The sequence below is a fragment of the Phascolarctos cinereus genome, unplaced genomic scaffold (genome assembly GCF_003287225.1).
Source record: "Phascolarctos cinereus isolate Bilbo 61053 unplaced genomic scaffold, phaCin_HiC Scaffold_726;HRSCAF=1367, whole genome shotgun sequence".
Lineage (NCBI taxonomy): Eukaryota > Metazoa > Chordata > Mammalia > Diprotodontia > Phascolarctidae > Phascolarctos > Phascolarctos cinereus.
This window is the reverse complement of record NW_027556098.1, coordinates 127089895-127107737: the sequence shown is the minus strand read 5'-3', so window position 1 is coordinate 127107737 and position 17843 is coordinate 127089895. Positions and strand designations below refer to the sequence as shown.

The window sequence follows — 17843 nt, the reverse complement described above, 5'->3', positions numbered from 1 at the left end:
CCTCCTTATTCACTTCCTGTTCTATATAGACTCAACTTTTTAGGCTCTGGCCTTTTGGTGCCACTTTCCCTCCCTGCTTGGAGAAGGTCAAACATCTCTATACTGGCAGCCAGATTTACAGTGAATCCTCACCAATCACAACTGCCCCTTTCTGCCCTTCACCTTTCTACCCTCTCTCATCCTGCCGTGGATATTGCATTTGGAAAAATATGTGGTCTTGTAAGAACCTTTACTTCTCTGATAAGAGAATATTTAGTGATTGACCTTGAATGGGTATGTGGGTATGAGGCATCTAGCCTACAGTTTCATAGGCATTAAATTGTGCTAAATGAGACTGAATTGAGGGTTAAATTTCCTACTTTGGTCAGAAGTTTCTCTTTTATAATGTAAAGCATTATAATCTCTAGAATTTAGATGAAAAAAAGTTTAAATTTGATAATAAAGAAAATAGTTTGAGACAAGCTCCATATTGTATGGTGAACTTGTTCAGAATATATTTTTTAAATTCTAAATTTAATTTTTTTATTTCAAATACATTTTATTGGTGCCTTTTATTTTTCATCATAGTTTTTACAAATAAATGTTCCCCCACTCAGTTTCCATGACCTTGCCTTCTATTCTCCATCTCACTGAACTCTCCCTTGTAACAAAGAAAAACCTGAAACCAACAGGGTGTGTATGTTCTGTACCCATCGTCCCCAGTGTTTATACCAACAGGAGGGGTGTTTCGTTATCTGTTCTTTGGCACCAAGATTGATAAAGATTATTGTTAAGTTTCTAAGATCTTGCTAATAACTACTGTAGCTCTGTCATTGAGCTTTGAGGCTTCTAAGCAATTTTCGATTCTAATAGCTTTCTAATCCTAGATTAGAAATTATGACACTCAAGACTACTTTTTATTTGATGAATTATGGAAGTGATACTGTTGTATTGTCAACTTTTTCTTAGTGTATCTAGAAAAGATTAGTCATTTCCATTTAAATTGTATAAAATTTATAAATTTGTTAAAATATTTTAACAAATTGATAAGTGACACTTTATTTGACAATTTATTTAAACTTCTTACAATCTTAATTGGGAGTGTTGTGCTAACATAAATTTGGTAAATTTTTTGAACAGTTGAGAAGGGCTTGTCTTATATAAAAGATTAAAAACAAGGCAAATGACTCTTTCCTTTGCCTCATTTCAACAAAATTCTATGTCAAAAGTATCATGTCATTTTATGTCTTCAAAATTAGAAAAATTGACACTAGAAATTACATTAGTGATCATGAAATTAAAAATGATGGGCATTATTTCTTTAAGATTTAGGTTAACATGATTAGAAAAAGTCTAAAAAGGATTTTGGTTTTAAGGCTTTAAATTCTGTGTTGATGTTAATGTATAAACTGCGAATTTTCATCTAACATTGCTCTGTCAATGGGACACTAAATAGAACAAACTGTCATATTTCTTTGTTAACAAAATTATTACTGAATTTTGAAATCATATACCAAAAATCATATCGTAATGCAGCATTCAGGAAAACTTTGAATGTATTTTTTTTTCCAGGTTGCTTATCCTGATTGATTATTATGAATCCAAAATTAGGAAAATTCTAAAGGAACTAAGGTAGAATTAAATCCAATTTTAAGAAAAAAAAGTATTAGGTATTAAATGATTGCTTACATTTTCATGTTATCTTTTGAAATTTTGTTTTGGAGATTGACCAGCATTTGACACTACAATAAGGTTCTTGAAGATACTCTTAGAGTAGTCTCATGCAGTAATGTTAAATTCTGTATACTTGGTAAATCACTAGTCTGTTGCTAATAGTAAAAATAAGCTTTTCTTTTTTGTTTGTTGGCTTTAATCACAGTTACATCTATTTTAATACTCAGGCAGTCTTTATTCAGTGCTTATTTGAAGTATAGCTCTAAACTGGACATTTAACAAAATGCCTAATAACGATACAGGTATCATATAAAGATAAAACTCAAAAGTGAAAAATGAAAAGTCAGATTTGCATATATGAACAGAATTGTTATTGCTGATTAAGGAATGAGCCCAAAGAATAGGTGTTTTTGCCAACTCAAAGCAACTAAAGCATATTCAATGCAAAAATGATCTAAGGAGATGGGCCTGTTCTATTTGTAGGCCAGTATCGCATAAAGTGTCTTTGATGTGAGGACATCAATGCACTTTACAAGCATTACATGCCCATAGGTATGATTTTCTGCTTTTTATAAATGTTACAATTAGAGCATTGATTTTGTGACTTGTCTGAACTGCATGGCAGCAGAGGTGTCATTTGACACCTCATTGGGCTCCTGGAAAACAGTAATGATAGTCATAATTACTTGTATCATCTGACCAAGAAAACTGTATCACTTTTGAAGTCGTGTTGTATCAAATATCTTCATTTGCACTTAATTTGGATTTTCATCTCAAGTTGAGCACTTAGTGTATATATGGTGATGTGCAGGGTGACAATAGTGGATACAAAAAAGTATGAGATCCTCATGGAGTTTAGAATCTACTTGGGGAAACAAGATAGAAACTTGTGGAAAATGTTTAAACAGTTACAATACATGATTGAAAAAAAAAACAATGGAAAGATGCCCCCCAATAGCCAAATAAATGGCGCAGGCAGTAAGTTCAGAGGGAGAGATCATTCTGTGCTGGAGCACCCAAGGAAGGTTTGATGAGGATTTGAACTGGGTCTCAAAGGGTATAGAGGAGGTGGAGAGAAAGGGCATTTTAAGGGTTTGGCTTTGAACAGTACAGCCATAAGCACAAAAGAACAAGGTGTGGAATGGGAAAGCAGAAGGCAAGTAATAAACCACATAAGCTGGAATAGAGGAGAGACCTGGGAGATAAGACAAGAAGTGTAGGTTGGGGGTAAGGCCTTGATTGTCAAAAACCACTGTAAAGATTTTTGAGGAGTGACTTAACCCATTTTGCCTCAGTTTCTTCATCTGTAGAATGAACTGAAGAAGGAAATGGCGAGTATCTTTGCCAAGAAAACTCCATGGGATCATGAAGAGTTGGATATGACTCTGTGTGTGTGTGTATGTGTGTGTGTGTGTGGTGGACACTTGAGACAGATAATGAACTGGACTGAGAAGTGAATAAGAATAGGAAATTGGGCTAGATTGCAGTTGGGAAAACACAGTGCTTTCAGTGATCTCCACCATAAGCTCTCCTGTGGAACGCTAGTATTCTCTTAGTCATACCATATGACCATGAATTATGAAAGCCTGCAATCTCAGAAGGATCACAGTGTCAGGTAGACTAAAGGATAATGGAAGTTGACATAAGTGTGCTGTGGCTTATCACCAATAAACTTGTCTATAAGACAGGTTATAAGTCATCATGAAAGAAATGTGAGTGGCAAAGGAGTTGTGGATCTTAGATCTAGGTGGCACAGTGGCAGAGGAGCATCAGACCTAAAGTCAGAAAGAGCTGAATTTAAATCCAGCTTCAGATACTTACTAGCTGTGTGACCCTGGACAAGTTACTTAATCTGATTTGCCTCAGTTTCCTCATCTGTAAAAATGAGCTAGAGAAGGAAATGGCAAACCACTCCAGTGTCTTTGCAAAGAAAACTCCAAATGGGGTCATGAAGAGTCAGACATGACTGAAACAACCAAATAACAACAACAAAAAGACTTAAAGAACCAAAGGAAGATTTCTAGCACATTGGGTTGATCCTCTGTAGGAGGTTTGTAGGAAGAAGACATGGACAAAAATTGCATAGGATCAGAAGGTGTGGAAGGATTGTAATTAGCACCAGTGAATGGAACACCCACACTGATGATAATCATGGATCCATCAAAGTATCAGAACAATCTGATAGTGATATGCAGGTTTTTGGGAAAAATGGTAATTAGGGAGACCAGTTAAGAGGCTATTGGAATAGTCTATCCTGAGGTAATAAAGGCTTGAACAGGTAGGTGGCAGCAGGGAGGATGGAAATTAAAGGATGTAATTAAAAGATGTTTTGAAGGACTATTCAACAGTAATTGATAATTGAATATGATGAATAAAGGATAGGGATGAATAAAAGACAGCTCTGAAGTTTTGAGCTTTGTTAATTGAGAGAATAGTAGTACCATTAACAGAATTGGGAAGTCAAGATTTTTTTTGTCACTGATCCTTGGAGGTATAGGACTTCTTTGACAGATATCCAATTTACAGAACTTTAGAGTAGCTTCCTCTGAATGCTACTGATAGATAAGTACAAGAGTAGGTAGAATTTGCCCACCAAGAGGGAAAGAACCTTTGATATGAGGTGATCTGAGGAAAAGAACAGAAATAAGGCAAAAGACATTGTCAGCACAGGGCTAACCAGTTAGTTAGGTACTAACACAGTTAGTAGCTTAGGAAGAGAGGGGGAAAAAAAGAATGTAAAATGATTGCATTATCAGTGTCACTTTGCCTGCTTTTTACCCGTTGAAGGTAGATGGGATTATATGTGATAGGCTGCTAATGTTTGTACTAATATTTCCTTGACCTGTTAGAATTAAACAAATTAAGTAATTGGAAAAATAACATGGGAACAAAAAAATCTATTAGCTTAGGATGAATTTATTCTGAGATGGTATAGACACATCTTAGCAGGAAATGTATTCAGTAGAATACTTGTTGTATTCTGTGCTATGCACTTGATGGAAATCTTGTTCAAAAATACTGTTTTAGGAATAAAAAGGAGTAAAATGGTCTCTAGGAGGAGAGGCAGGGTTCCTCTGTGACTCTCCCCTGACTTGCTTCTCTTTGGGTATGACATTTAACCAAGGAAAAATGTCACAATCTACCTGGTTAAAGTTAAGGCAGAATTTCTGTGATATGCACCTTTATTGCTACTCATAATGTTAGAAGTGCTGATATTGTTGTTGCACCTACTGAGCTTTCCACATTGCCAGTGGAGGAAAAAGGCAAAATGTGTAGGAGTATTGAACAGTAAGAACCCCATATTATATTGGAAGCAAAGGGACACAAATCCTGCTTGGAATCAAACTCCTACTCCATTAGAACCTATAAAGATTTTGGCAAAACTAAACAGAAGAGTATGTGTAGAAGGCATACGTTTGAGGAAATCCCTGTCTTAATACATTACAATTTACTGTGCACCTTAATTGACAACATAGGTGTAAGGATCTTGAGAGTTTAAAAATCACGAGAGTATGGTATCAGATATTTAAGTTGATCTTTTATTGTCAATCAGGCTTTAACTATTTAGTTTGAGGATGCTGTTGGTCAGCCAGAAGAATTTGGCTGTTTATCATGATGAATTAAGGGCATGGAAGGAAATAGCAATGTAACAACTCTCCATTAGAAAGCAAATCTCACTCCTGCACAGGAGCAACTGGAAAATGTTTTTTTTGAAATTTAATTGTAATTTATATTGAAGTTATTTAATTATTATTTAATTGGCTTGATTTTTATTAGCTAAATTACACCTTTGTACATAAAGAATTTTCAGAAGAGTCATACCTTTTGTGTCATAGGCACTGTAAAGAAGATACAGATACCGAAGAAGGAGGAAAAGAGGACTTTGTAGATCTGGATGGTACACCACATTATAAAAACCTTCTCATGGTATGGAGAATCCATGACTAATGAAAGTTTACTTTAAATGTTAGGTAATAATTCACAGATTTATTGTCTCTCTGTGATATATGTTATAGTCATTTCAGAATCAACTTAGAGACATTAAAGCCAAGAACGATAAACTTTCATGTGAAAATCAGAATCTCCGCAAAGATTTAGAAAGCAGGTGAGAAAAGTGTAAGTTATCAGACTTGGAATCTGTTGAATGAATGTTCCCTCTTCAGCCATCCCAACCCTAGATCCTGCTGACGTATCCAGGGAAACAAGGGTTCAGATTTAGGGAAGGGGAAATAATGATGAAGGCATCCAGATTGAAGAAGACCGAATTCAAAGAGGAGAGAGGGAGAATTAGGCATACCTTTGTACTTGAATCTCCAGAGCCTGGCACAGTATAGTCACTTAATAAATATATATTGATTGATTGTATGAGGTGTGGAGAAATACATGAGGTAAAGTATAGATATTGGATAAGTGATATTTGAGATATTCTTCTTTCAGCTGTCATATGCTACTAATATTTACATGGTTTGATTTCCCACATTCGATCACCTCTGAACATCCGCACAGTGTGCTATCTTGAACAAATGTACATTTATTTTTTATTTTAAATGACTTTTATTAATATCCAATCAGTTGCATTTACAGAATGTTTTATTAGGCTTGATCTTTTTAGTTTTCTTAATTTAGCAAAATTGAATATATTTTACAATTTATTTTTAATAGGCCCTCTTTGCATGATTTAAGGCTTTATAAACAACAGGTGAAGAAACTGGAGAAGGCACTTAAGAAGAACATAAAGTAATTATGTTTTACTTAAATATATTTATTATGTTTTTGTTTTGCTTTATTTTATTACTTAGTTATCTATTTACCTAATGTGGCTACATGATTTCATATTAGATGCACCATGTTAGATATGAAATATGTAGATGGGTTACAAATGACACTAAATAGAGGTGATACTGGCCACAGAATTTTTTTTCGTTAGAGTTAGTGGTATTAGGAGTGGTAATTATGTTTATTAAAGAGACAATACTCTCTTTCAAGGTATGCCTGCTTGAATATGATGCTCAGTTTCCCAACTCTATGCCTTTGCCCTGGTTGTGGCCCATGTCTGGAATATTTTCCTGTAACAACTCCACCTCATAGCTTTTCTAGCTTCCTTCTGCACTCAGTTTAAATCCCACCTTCTGCAGAAAGACTTTTTCCATTACTTCCATCCCCCAGTAGTGTCTTCTTTCTGAGATTACTCTGCATAGACTCTTTACATATTTTGTATGTACATAATTACTTACATGTCTCCCCAGTAGAATGTGAGCTTCTTGAGGTCAGGGACTTTGCTTTTACCTTTGTCTCTCTAGGGCTTAACATGGCATCTGGCACATAGTAGATGCTTATTGACTGCCTGATTGGCAAAGCAAATCCTACAATTTCTCCAGTGCCCAACAGAAATTCCCACCTCCAAGAAACATTTCCAATTATTCTGGCTAAAATTGTTAGAGATTATAGGAATATACTGAGACTTTCAAATAAAAAAAAAAACCAAACGCAATTTTGCTTGGCACTTTTTGTAGTAGCAAAAAATTGGCAACAAATGTGTGCTTATCATTGGAAAGACTAAACAAGTCATGACCTACAAATGCAATGGAATATTATTAATCTGTAAGAAATGTTAAATATGAGGAAACCAGAGAAATGTAGGTAGATTTGTATTATTAGATACAGAGTGAAGTAAGCAAAATCAGGAGAACTTATACTCAATTCCAATAATGTAAGTGAAAAAATGTTGAAAGGAAGCTGAGTCATTGTACTGTCCAATCTTGGCCCCACAGAACAATCAGATGAGGAAACACATGTTCCTCCATCTGTTAGAGTTGGTGCAGAATGTTGTCAGATGTGGTTACTATGTCTTTGATGTCTAACTATTTTTCTTTGTTATAAGGGAGGGCTTATCGGGTGTATGTGTGTGAGGGGTCATATTGGGAAGTGATGGATATAAAAACAAAAGACATAAACCAATTTTTTTTAAAGAAAAAATTATGCTCAGAACAATAAAAATAAGAACATTATAGCTTTTAAGAACTGTTCAACAGTGGAGTGGCATGCTTCTGAGAGTAATGAGCTATGTCACTGGAAACTTTTAAGCAGAGATTGGATGAACATCTTTTGGAGATAAAGTAGAGATTATTCTTGTATTAGATGGCAGGGAGATTGAACCACATGACTTATCAAGTATACTTCCAACTCTTAAGATTCTGTGATTGCAAATCAAGTTGTCCAACCTATCTGTTGATCTTTTAAGATACGGCCTTCCCAGTAGTATTTGCATTTTATAAGGGAGTTATTAAAGAAAAACATCTTTGGGATCAAAAAGTGACATGACAGGTGGTGAGATTCATATTTTGAGGGTAAAGTTTTACTTTAAATCATACTATCTAAGTGATATAATTCTAATCTGATTATTGTTTTATTTCTTAGAGACCTTGGTATTTTATAGCTAATTGTCCTCTAGAGGAATTTTGTGTGGACTGATTTTTTTTTTCTATATAGATTACAGGAACTCATCAGAGAAGATAAATCTGAGAGCTTAGACAACAGATATTCTGAGATCAGCAAAATAGAAAGCCAGCGCCAGGCCCTGTTTGACCAGAAATACTTCAAGGTACTAAATAGGGAGTAAACGCATTTGAGTTTTCAACAAAATGATGACAGTTGCGTAATGAACAGTCAGAACTTAGAGTTTGTGAAATATGTATGTCTGTCTTGCCTTCCCTTGCCTATGATGTCACCAGTTTTTCCTTTACTCCTAAATTTGCTCCTAAATTTTCCCTCTTTCTCTCTTCCCCTTTAAGAGTTTAATCTTAGATGGTAAAATTAAGAAAGCTTATCTTTCATACCTTTTTTAGCCTTAGTGTTTTCTCTTGTTCATTTCAATAGATAAGCATAATGTACTATGTAAAGGCAAGTTGTTACTGTTACACAAAAAAAATTAATGGCATTTTGTTTTAATACACGTGCCTGTATGGAGTTGATATTCTGATAGGAGAGAGAAGTATAAAGCAGTGTTATGAGAGTTTAAAATCAACAATCACAGGATTAAAAGAGTCAGATATGACTGAAACGACTGAACAACAAAAATTTGATTCTTAACTCCTTTAAGACATGGACAGTGTCTTAAATGTCTTTGTGTCCTGAACAACCATTTTGCCTTTCATAAAAGGTACTTACTAAACATTTTAAATCAAATTAAATAAGAATGGGCAGTTTAAAGCAAGTAATTTTTACTACCATACCATAAAGCTGACCTCTTAGTAAGGATATGGGAATAATTTGAGAGATGATACTTAAAATAAACACAAGGGTTGGGACTATAGCTAATAAAAAGTAGACTGCAAACATATTTTGTCTCAACTTCTCAACAGTCTGTGCCATGGCTGCATTATGTTAATTTACTTTAAGCAAGAGTCCCTAAATGTTTATCTTTGCAACAGGATGAGTGTGGGTTGATAAATTGTTAGAGCTTGTAATCTATCATCATTAGTGAGTGGCTATTTAGCTGCACTGTCAGGTACTACATCTTGATGTGAGATGGTTTGATAAAATGTTTAGTGGTTCCTGCCACCCAGAGTATCAGGAGGACCTATGAAAAATTAAATGGATGAAATGCAGATTTTAAAAGGAATTTTACAGTTGTAAATTAGAAAATTGTAAATTAGAAAAATGGATACTGGATAAAAAAAGGGAGAACAACAGAAACAGAACCTAATATATTTAATAGGCTAGACCAGCTTTATGATTTCATTGGTATAAGGAACTATCAGGGAGTAAATTCTTTTTGCCAAATGCAAGTTGGTGCCTACTGGGCAACTTGTAGCCTTAGAGAAATGCGTGGAAGCACTGAGAGATTAAGTGACTTGCGTAGGATGACAGTCAGCGTGTGTTAGACTTGAGCATAGTTTGTTTTGTTTCTAATACCAGGATTTTATCCACTGTGCAACTCTGAGAGTTTTCACTGTCTGCCATTCTCTCCTCTCTCAGCTCTGCCTCCTAGCTTCCCTCGCTTCCTTCAGAACTCAGTTAAAATTCCTCTTTCCTGCAAGAAGCCTCACCTAGTCCTCATTCATCCTTGTGCCTTCCCTCAGAGACCACCCCTGATTTATCCTGCATATATCTCGTTTGTATATAGTTGTTTGTGTGTTGTCTCTCTTATGAGATTGTGAGCTCTTTGAGAGCAGAGACTGGTGTTTTTGGCCTTTTTTTGTGAGCTAGTATCACAGTACTTGGCACTTTGTAGGTGCTTAGTAAATGCTAGTTGACTGACTGACTGACACTATACCACTCTGCTTCTCATTTAACAAATTAAGGCTGATCAAGACTCAAAAACACTGAGGAAAGGAGTCATTATTTAGTGAAAACAAGGGAAAATTGGATTGTAGAAGGGCAAAAAATAGTTTTAGCTTAGAACTTTATACCATATATCTACAACACATTTCATTTGAATCAATGATTGAAATACACACTTTTTAAAACCAGGAGAAAAATAGTGTATTTCCTTTCAGTTGTGGTGAAGAAAAAAGATGTTTATCTAAAACAAGAAATTATTGAAGGTAAAATGGATGCTTGATTAGAAAATGAAAATAACAAGAGTACAAATAGGTCTGACTTCAAAATGAAAAGCAAATAAGTATATTGGGAAAAATATTTGAAATAAAACAATCTGATGTGTATTATCTGTAAGGAATAGGAGCAGTATTCACTCACTAATGGAGATGTGGTCGAAGGACATGAACAGTTTTCAAATAAGAGAATACCCATTGTTGTCCGTCAGTTTAAAAACTGTTCTAGTTTTCCAGTATTAGAAGAAATACAAATTAAACCAACTGATAAAATAGCTACAACATTTCAATGTTGTCAAGGCCAAAGGAAAAGCAAGCATTTTATTATATTGTTGGCAGGGCAGTAGGTGGTGTGAGCTCTTTAGAGAGTACTTTCACCACATAGTATAAGATTAATAAGCTATCATAACTTTTGACCCAGTAATTCTACTGCTGGGGCTGTATCTGAATGGTAATGGGGAAAAAAAGACATATCTGAACAAAAAATATTCATAGCTATTTTACTGTAATGGTTTAGGAGTGAAGCTACTTACGTATCTCTGCAGTTGGTATTGGCCAACTAGATTATGGTATGTAAATGTAATATAGATATATAACACACATGCATAGTTATATACTTAGAAAGTTAGCAGTAAAATAGAAAGAGCTCATTCAAGTCATGGCTCTGACACATATTACCTGTGTAATGCTGGGCAAGTCACTTAACCTATAATTGTCCTAGGCCATTCAAATTTCAAGAGGGAGTTTCTTTATTGTGAGATTTCCCAAAACAATAAAACCAGAAGTTTTGTCCAAAAAAAAAAAGGAATGCAGTACTCTTGTGCTACAAAAATACTTAAAAATTTGGAAATTTTGTATAGGGATAGGACGTGGACCTGTGATTTTCATTGGCCATAAGGAACTCTTACAGTGAGGAAACTCCTTCTACCAATGCAGGCTGATAACCTCTACAATTTATAGCCTTAGAGAGTTGCCTTGGGTATTGAGAGGTTGAGTGACTTGCCCTGGGTTACACAGCAAATATGCTTCAGCAGGAGTCTAATGTGGTCTTCCTATTTACTGCCTTCATGCTGCCTCTCAAAGTTGGAAGCTTCATGCATCAATCCCAGTACTTCTCCCATGCCAGTTAAGTACTCCACCAGTTGAGCTAATCATTTACCCTGTGCGTTGGGGGATGCGAAATGAGGTGAACAGGGTAAGAACATGCATATTGACTACAAACTGTATTAAACAATGACAAAAAACTTTAAAATTAAAATTTAAAATTTAAAAATTTAAATTTTAAATTTAAATTTAAAATCAGAATGTGAACAGTGGTTTAATCATTTATTATTTGTTTTGTTGTTTATTTGTATTCTTTGAGTATTATTACTAACTTTATAAAACATTTTTAAACATACTATAGTAAATCATTTATAAATAATTTCAAATCCTATTTACTTTTAGGTTCTCTTGCTTAATGTGTGAAGAATAACCCTGTTTGTTATCACTTCTATACTTATTGTTGATTAAAATTAAAACAAAAGGCTTATAAGTGGTGATCTCCTTAAAAGATAGCCTTAAAGGAAAATGTCACATTGAATTATTGATCTTCTTTTTCACGCTTTTAATAACATAAGTAAACATTTCTAAATGCTTTGACTTTATTTTCTTACTGTTGCTTTAAAGATCTTAACCAGGATCGACTCAATTATTAGTAATCCAAGAGCTCCAGTAGTAATATACAAACAGAGCAAGGGACCCTTCCAGAGTTGTAATAAAGCTAACAGTCAAGAATGTGGATTTGAGCATCTTCCTCCCACAATAGAAATGTGGGCACACCAGCTAACATCTCTAAAGGTAAGGAAACATGGAGCCTTTGCAACCTTTGAGAGTCAGAGCTTCTGAACTTTGATAGAGGAGACTTCAATGAGAGAGGCTTAATTTGCTGCATTTTCTATAAAGCTGAAAACCTCAGATCCCAATCTTTCATCTGTAACATTTCTGTCTTCTATTCTTATGTAGTGTATGCCTTCCTTAGTGCTAGCCTTACTATCCCCTTACTGTTCACTGTCTCCATGTGCCATCCTGCTTGTAGAAAACCCTGAAAAGAACAACGGCTTTCAGGGCCTGGATTGTCCTGCCTAATATTGTATTCCCCTTTGTTACATAGGCCAGAAATCTTTTCTCTGTCTTCCATGTATGCTTTTGCCTCATTTATCTTGTTTTAGCCACAGCCATTGATTACATTTGGAAATTCCCCTTTCTGTTTTCTAAATTATATTATTCAAATCAAAATCCACCATTTCTGATGCACTTTCCCATGTGAAGTAATGCAGTGTTCAGACTAGCAAATAAGTAGTTAGATGCCTTATGTGCCTATAAAAGTGTGTGTGATTATTCTTTAAGTTTAAAGGATAAAATTGCTAGATGTAGTCTCCTCTTTTTTCTTTCTTCTCTCTCAGTATCATAAAGCAGAAAGAATAGATTGTAAGGTTCTTTAGGCAAGAGTGTTTTTTTAATCTTAGTATTTTCCTCACTACCTCGTACAATGTTTTGTGCTTATCACATGAATTCTGTTTGTTGAATGAATTACCAGCATTATGATTTCTGAGAATCCACAACCCGTAAGGTGAAGATTATATTAGGAGCTTTGCTACTACAGCCATTTTAGTCAAGTCATTAAATCTCTTACTTTTCAGCTATTCCATTTATTAAAAAGTGAGGAAGATAAAAGAGAGAAAGTTTGTTAAAGGGGAGGTTTGCAGAATCATTGAATCTGAGCTGAGCAGGATCTCAGAGACCCTTTAGTCTAAATATACCTGATCAAGATTTCCTCACCAGCATGCCCAGCTAGGGCCCATCCAGTCTTACCTTGAAGACCTCAGGAAGAATAAATGAAAACTGGAGAAGGTGGCAACTGACTTTTTGGCATCACTTATGGCATCTTTTGTATAGTAGATGCTCAATAAATATTTGGTCATTGATCAATAATATTACAGTGTCTTTAGGTCATTAATCATTTTTGGTTAATTAGCCAGTCCTACAGTTGTAAATTTTTATGCCCAATGATACGATAGATGAAGATTGTATTTCAGGGCTCAGATAACTATAGATAATCTTTTGTTTGTTTGTTTGGTGAGGCAATTGGGGTTAAGTGACTTGCCCAGAGTCACACAGCTAGTGAGTGTTATGTGTCCGAGGCCAGATTTGAACTCAGGTCCTCCTGACTCCAAGGCTGGTGCTCTAACCACTGTGCAACCTAGCTGCCCGGGTTAGATTATCTTGTTGACTAGTTCTTTTATAAGCTAAAATCTGTTGCAAACTATTGAGTATTAATTAAGTGCTTTTTATGAAGTTTATAAATCATAGATTGTCAAGAAAAAAAGAAAAAGTGAACTACAGTTTTGTAACTATTTAAAGCCAGATTTTTTTCATGTATGTACATATACTTCCTTTATATTTCTTTGTAAATGTACATATACTTATAGGAAATGTATAGAGAAATCATATTGCTACACTCTTCATTGATACACATCAATATACCCCTCATAACTTAGTATATCATTGTAATGAATCTTAAATTAAAAAAAATTAATCATAATTGGCCAACCTTTTATTGGGAAGCTTCTCTAAATTCAACTAAACTGGTCTTTGGACGGTAGGTCTAGAATTCATACTAGGCTCATAATTGAATTCTTTCTAGGTAATGATGATGAGCCAAAGATTGGATTCTGTAGGCGTAGCCTTCAAGAATGCAGGGTTACCTCCAGGCCACTTTAGTGGTAGGATTTTAGTGGAAGAGAGAAATCATATATTAAATAGTTTTAGAAACGTTAACCCCTGAGTGATCTAGAGTTTCTGAAAACCCTACTGCTACTGTTTTCTTCGTATAGTCTGTTTATAATCGCAGTTACTTAACAGTATGTTCATTTGGAAACTTGACTTGTTAATTGTCTAGCATTAAGTTTTTGAAAACATAAGAATTGTTTTTGTATTTTTTGGTGAGGCAGTTGGGATTAAGTGACTTGCCCAGGGTCACACAGCTAGTAAGTGTCATGTGTCTTGAGGCTGGATTTTGAACTCAGGTCCTCCTGACTCCAAGGCAGGTGCTTTATCCACTGCACCACCTAGCTGCCCCATAAGAATTGTTTTTAAAACAGGTAATACTGTGTAGTTTCTTCTATCATAAAGGACTTACATAAATCCCTGGAAAAACTGTCTGAGGAGTTGTTGCCTTGGCATGATATGAAACGATATGATAAGAATGAAGGTGGCGTTAAAGTGGAAGATCTTCTATTTATTGTCGATAACATTTTGGAAGAAGTTGAACATAAGAAAAAGGTAACCATTAATCCATATTTAGAACACAAATATTTTAAGGTAACCAAATCAAAAAGTGTCATCATTTTATAGTACTTTTGCTGTGTTATGGTTATATTTGTATTATAGGTAAAATGTTTACTCTGGGTTGTTGTTTTTGTTTTTGTTTTTGGCAGAATGACGTGCCATGCCCTGAAACTTTACAAGCAATTGTTAATCACTTCCAAAAGTTATTTGATGTAACATCTGTGTCTGGAATCTATCCTCGAATGAATGAAGTTTACACCAGACTTGGAGAAATGAATAATGCTGTGAGACATATCTATGAGATTCTAGAACTAGGTAAGGATATTCACTTGTAGAAAGAACTCTGCATTTGGAGTCAAAATGATGAGTCTGAACTCACATGCTAATAGTTAATACCTTTGTATCCTTTGTCAGGTTACTTACACCTTTTGGGTCTCAGGAGAACTATAAAAGGAAGGGATTGAACTACTCTTTGGCACTGATTTGTCCCATCTAGGAATTACTAATAGAAAAGTAAAAAGAAGTAGGTAAACTGGTAGTGTGAGAAAGAAAATGGCAGGGAGAATAGGAATAATAGTAATATAAAATCATCACTGACATTTATATAGCACTTATTATGTGCCAGCACTGTGCTGAGCACTTTACAATTATTATTCACTTAACAACCCTGGGAGATAGGGTGCTATTATTATCCCCATTTTACAGATGAGGAAATTGATGTAAACCGAAGTTAAGTGACTTTCCCAGGGTCCCACAGCTAGTAAGTATCTCTTACTGACTCCTGGTCCAGCACTCTAGCCACTGTACCACATGAAAGGTAAACTGTTCCATACTATAGTTTGGCAAATCTGTCTTCAAAAATAACAGTTCCATTTGTTCGTCTTTCTAGATAATTCATTATCACTAAGTGTTCTGGTGAATACAGTTGGGAAATTGTGTAAAATAATTAATGAAGATGTGAGCAAACACGTTCAACAGGTCCTGGGGACCCAGGACATCCAAAGGTATTTATTTTAAATGTTTACAAAAATAGCAGTAAAAGTGCGTTGAGGGGGGAATTTAAATTTTCTAAACACGTATAAGTTACATGTCTTCCTTATTTGCAATACCTAATTAAAAAAAAATTTTATTTATTTCATTAAATATTTCCCAATTACATTTTAAGAAATTTTTAGCATTCATTTTTTAAAAATTTGAGTTCCAAATTCTTTTCCTCCTATCCCTCCCCTGTGCTTTGGAAGGTAAGCAGCAGATTAATTATACATATGAAGTCATGCAAAACATACTTCCATATTAGCCATGTTGCTAAAGAAAACACACAAAAAGCCAAGGAAAATAAAGTAAAAAAAACTACACTTCAGTTTGCACTCAAGAGTTCATCAGTTCTTGGAATCCCTTATTTTAAAGAAGTCCATTTGAAAATCTAAGAGCCTCATACCCTTAAGAAGTAGGAGAATGCAAAAGCATTTACAAGCTAGAAACAGATTTCAGGAGCCTGTCTTTGTGTAAGGTGAGGGAGGAACATTTAACTGTTGTTGTTTTCAACCTATTTCTAATAAGATCTATAGCAAGAAGTACAGACCTTTCTAGCAGTTTAAAATTAACTGTCTACTTTCAGTTATTTAAGAACCTATTTCAAATGATTAATTATTAACTAGGTTATTGGTTACTTATAACTAGAGCAGAATGTTTCTTTTTTTTATTTTTATACTGAAATTCTGTAGCCATTTTCCCTGTATTCCTTTTTGAAAAAACAATGTTGCAGCTGATAGCACTGTGCATATCACTTGAAAACATCTCTTGCATGATCTGAAATTTTTAATCATTAGACTGAAGGAAAAAAGTCCCACTTTTATTATTTTCTCCTTTGTGTTCTTTTTTCTGATTAATAACAATTGTATACTTAGGCTAGAATCCTAAAATGTAGGAGGAACTTATTTTTATAAAATTCTTAAAGCATACCAAAAATTATTTTAGAGCTCATTAGGAAAAAAAAGGGAAATTTTAAGACATGGGTAAATAGAAGTTTCCTATTAGGGAATATAATCTAAATAAATTTAGTTTTGTAACCTGTCTCCAACCGGATAACACAAGCATTTTGACTTAGAAAAGTGGCTATAAAAAGATAGAGAGCAAGATCTGGACATAAGAATGGCTGCAGTACATAAAAGCGGAATTTATATTTAAATTAATAGGTGGTCATTTAGATTTCCTTTTTTTTTTTTTGCTTGTTTTAAAAATCTCTCATGTACTTTGTCAGATAGTCATCCTGAGTTATAATTAACTGTAAACTTTTCTTCTAGCATTATTAATAAATTAGAAGAATATGATGAATTTTTCCCAGCCTTTCAGGCTTTTATACAGGATCTACTTCAGATTTTAGGTAAGATTGTGCTTTAAACTCGTTGGTGGGGGTAACATTTATGAACTATTAAAAGTCAGTGACTGTTACTATCACTGCACTCGAAAAAAGAGAGTTCTATGTCATTAGCTTATTGCCTTCCACACAGTTATTTTTCAAAACTTCACCTCCTCTAGTCCATTAGTAACATTTGTGGAAACACTTAGACTGAAATCCAGGTTGCTTGAGGTTGTTCTGTAGAACAATATAGATCTCTATGAAAAGGGGACTGGGGCACTTCCACAAGAAATAGTGAATTCAGTATATTTTTTCACCATATCCTTATTCTTTCTTCTCTGATGATATCTTTAAAAGGACCTATGATTTCAAGAAAATTTTGCTACTTTGTTGTTTGCTATTAAGATCTGAAGACATCTCTTTTGTGGTGTACTTCAGGTTATAACATATGAACAGGCATCATGGCATTTTTCAACACATTACAGAGAAAGTATTATTTAATATATAGGAAGAAACATAGTGTTGCAATTATGCTTTAAGAATATGATAAACCCAGGGCTTAAGTCACATCCTTTAGTACATAAAAGCATATTGTTCAAAACCCACGACTGCTGTGATTATGCTTAATGACAAAACCCTTAACTGAAATGTGATTGCATTTCAGAATTGGAAAATTCTTTACTTTATAACACTATTTTGGAAAAGTCTTATTATATGATTTTTTTATTAGCTTTTTTTTTAAAAAGGAGCTCTTGAGGATACACATTTTGAAAACTGTATTGGAAGAAGGCATTCCCTTTAGAAAGATATGGGAATGAGAGTTAATGAGAGCTGAAGTGTGCTTATAAAATCAAGTTCACAGATTAGTTGAGATGTTAAGTGCATTTGAAGAGAAAAGTAAGTTTCATAGAAGCATCTTGAATAGGCTGGAATAGAAGATGCTGTAT

The 17843-nt window shown here is 34.4% G+C and overlaps 1 protein-coding gene across 4 annotated transcripts in view; it reads left to right on the top strand.

Moving 5' to 3' along the window:
- CEP70 (centrosomal protein 70) overlaps positions 1–17843 on the top strand; it is a 36924-nt gene that overhangs the window by 17396 nt on the left and 1685 nt on the right. For 3 of the 4 annotated variants that reach the window (XM_020986123.2, XM_020986121.2, XM_020986124.2), the window contains 10 exons: positions 1552–1611; positions 5490–5580; positions 5670–5758; positions 6316–6390; positions 8143–8254; positions 11877–12047; positions 14382–14531; positions 14687–14852; positions 15427–15541; positions 16841–16920. In XM_020986123.2, the coding sequence (XP_020841782.1) occupies positions 1552–1611; positions 5490–5580; positions 5670–5758; positions 6316–6390; positions 8143–8254; positions 11877–12047; positions 14382–14531; positions 14687–14852; positions 15427–15541; positions 16841–16920 (1109 nt within the window). The remainder of the gene's footprint in view (positions 1–1551; positions 1612–5489; positions 5581–5669; positions 5759–6315; positions 6391–8142; positions 8255–11876; positions 12048–14381; positions 14532–14686; positions 14853–15426; positions 15542–16840; positions 16921–17843) is intronic. The other variant, XM_020986122.2, reaches the window with a different exon arrangement.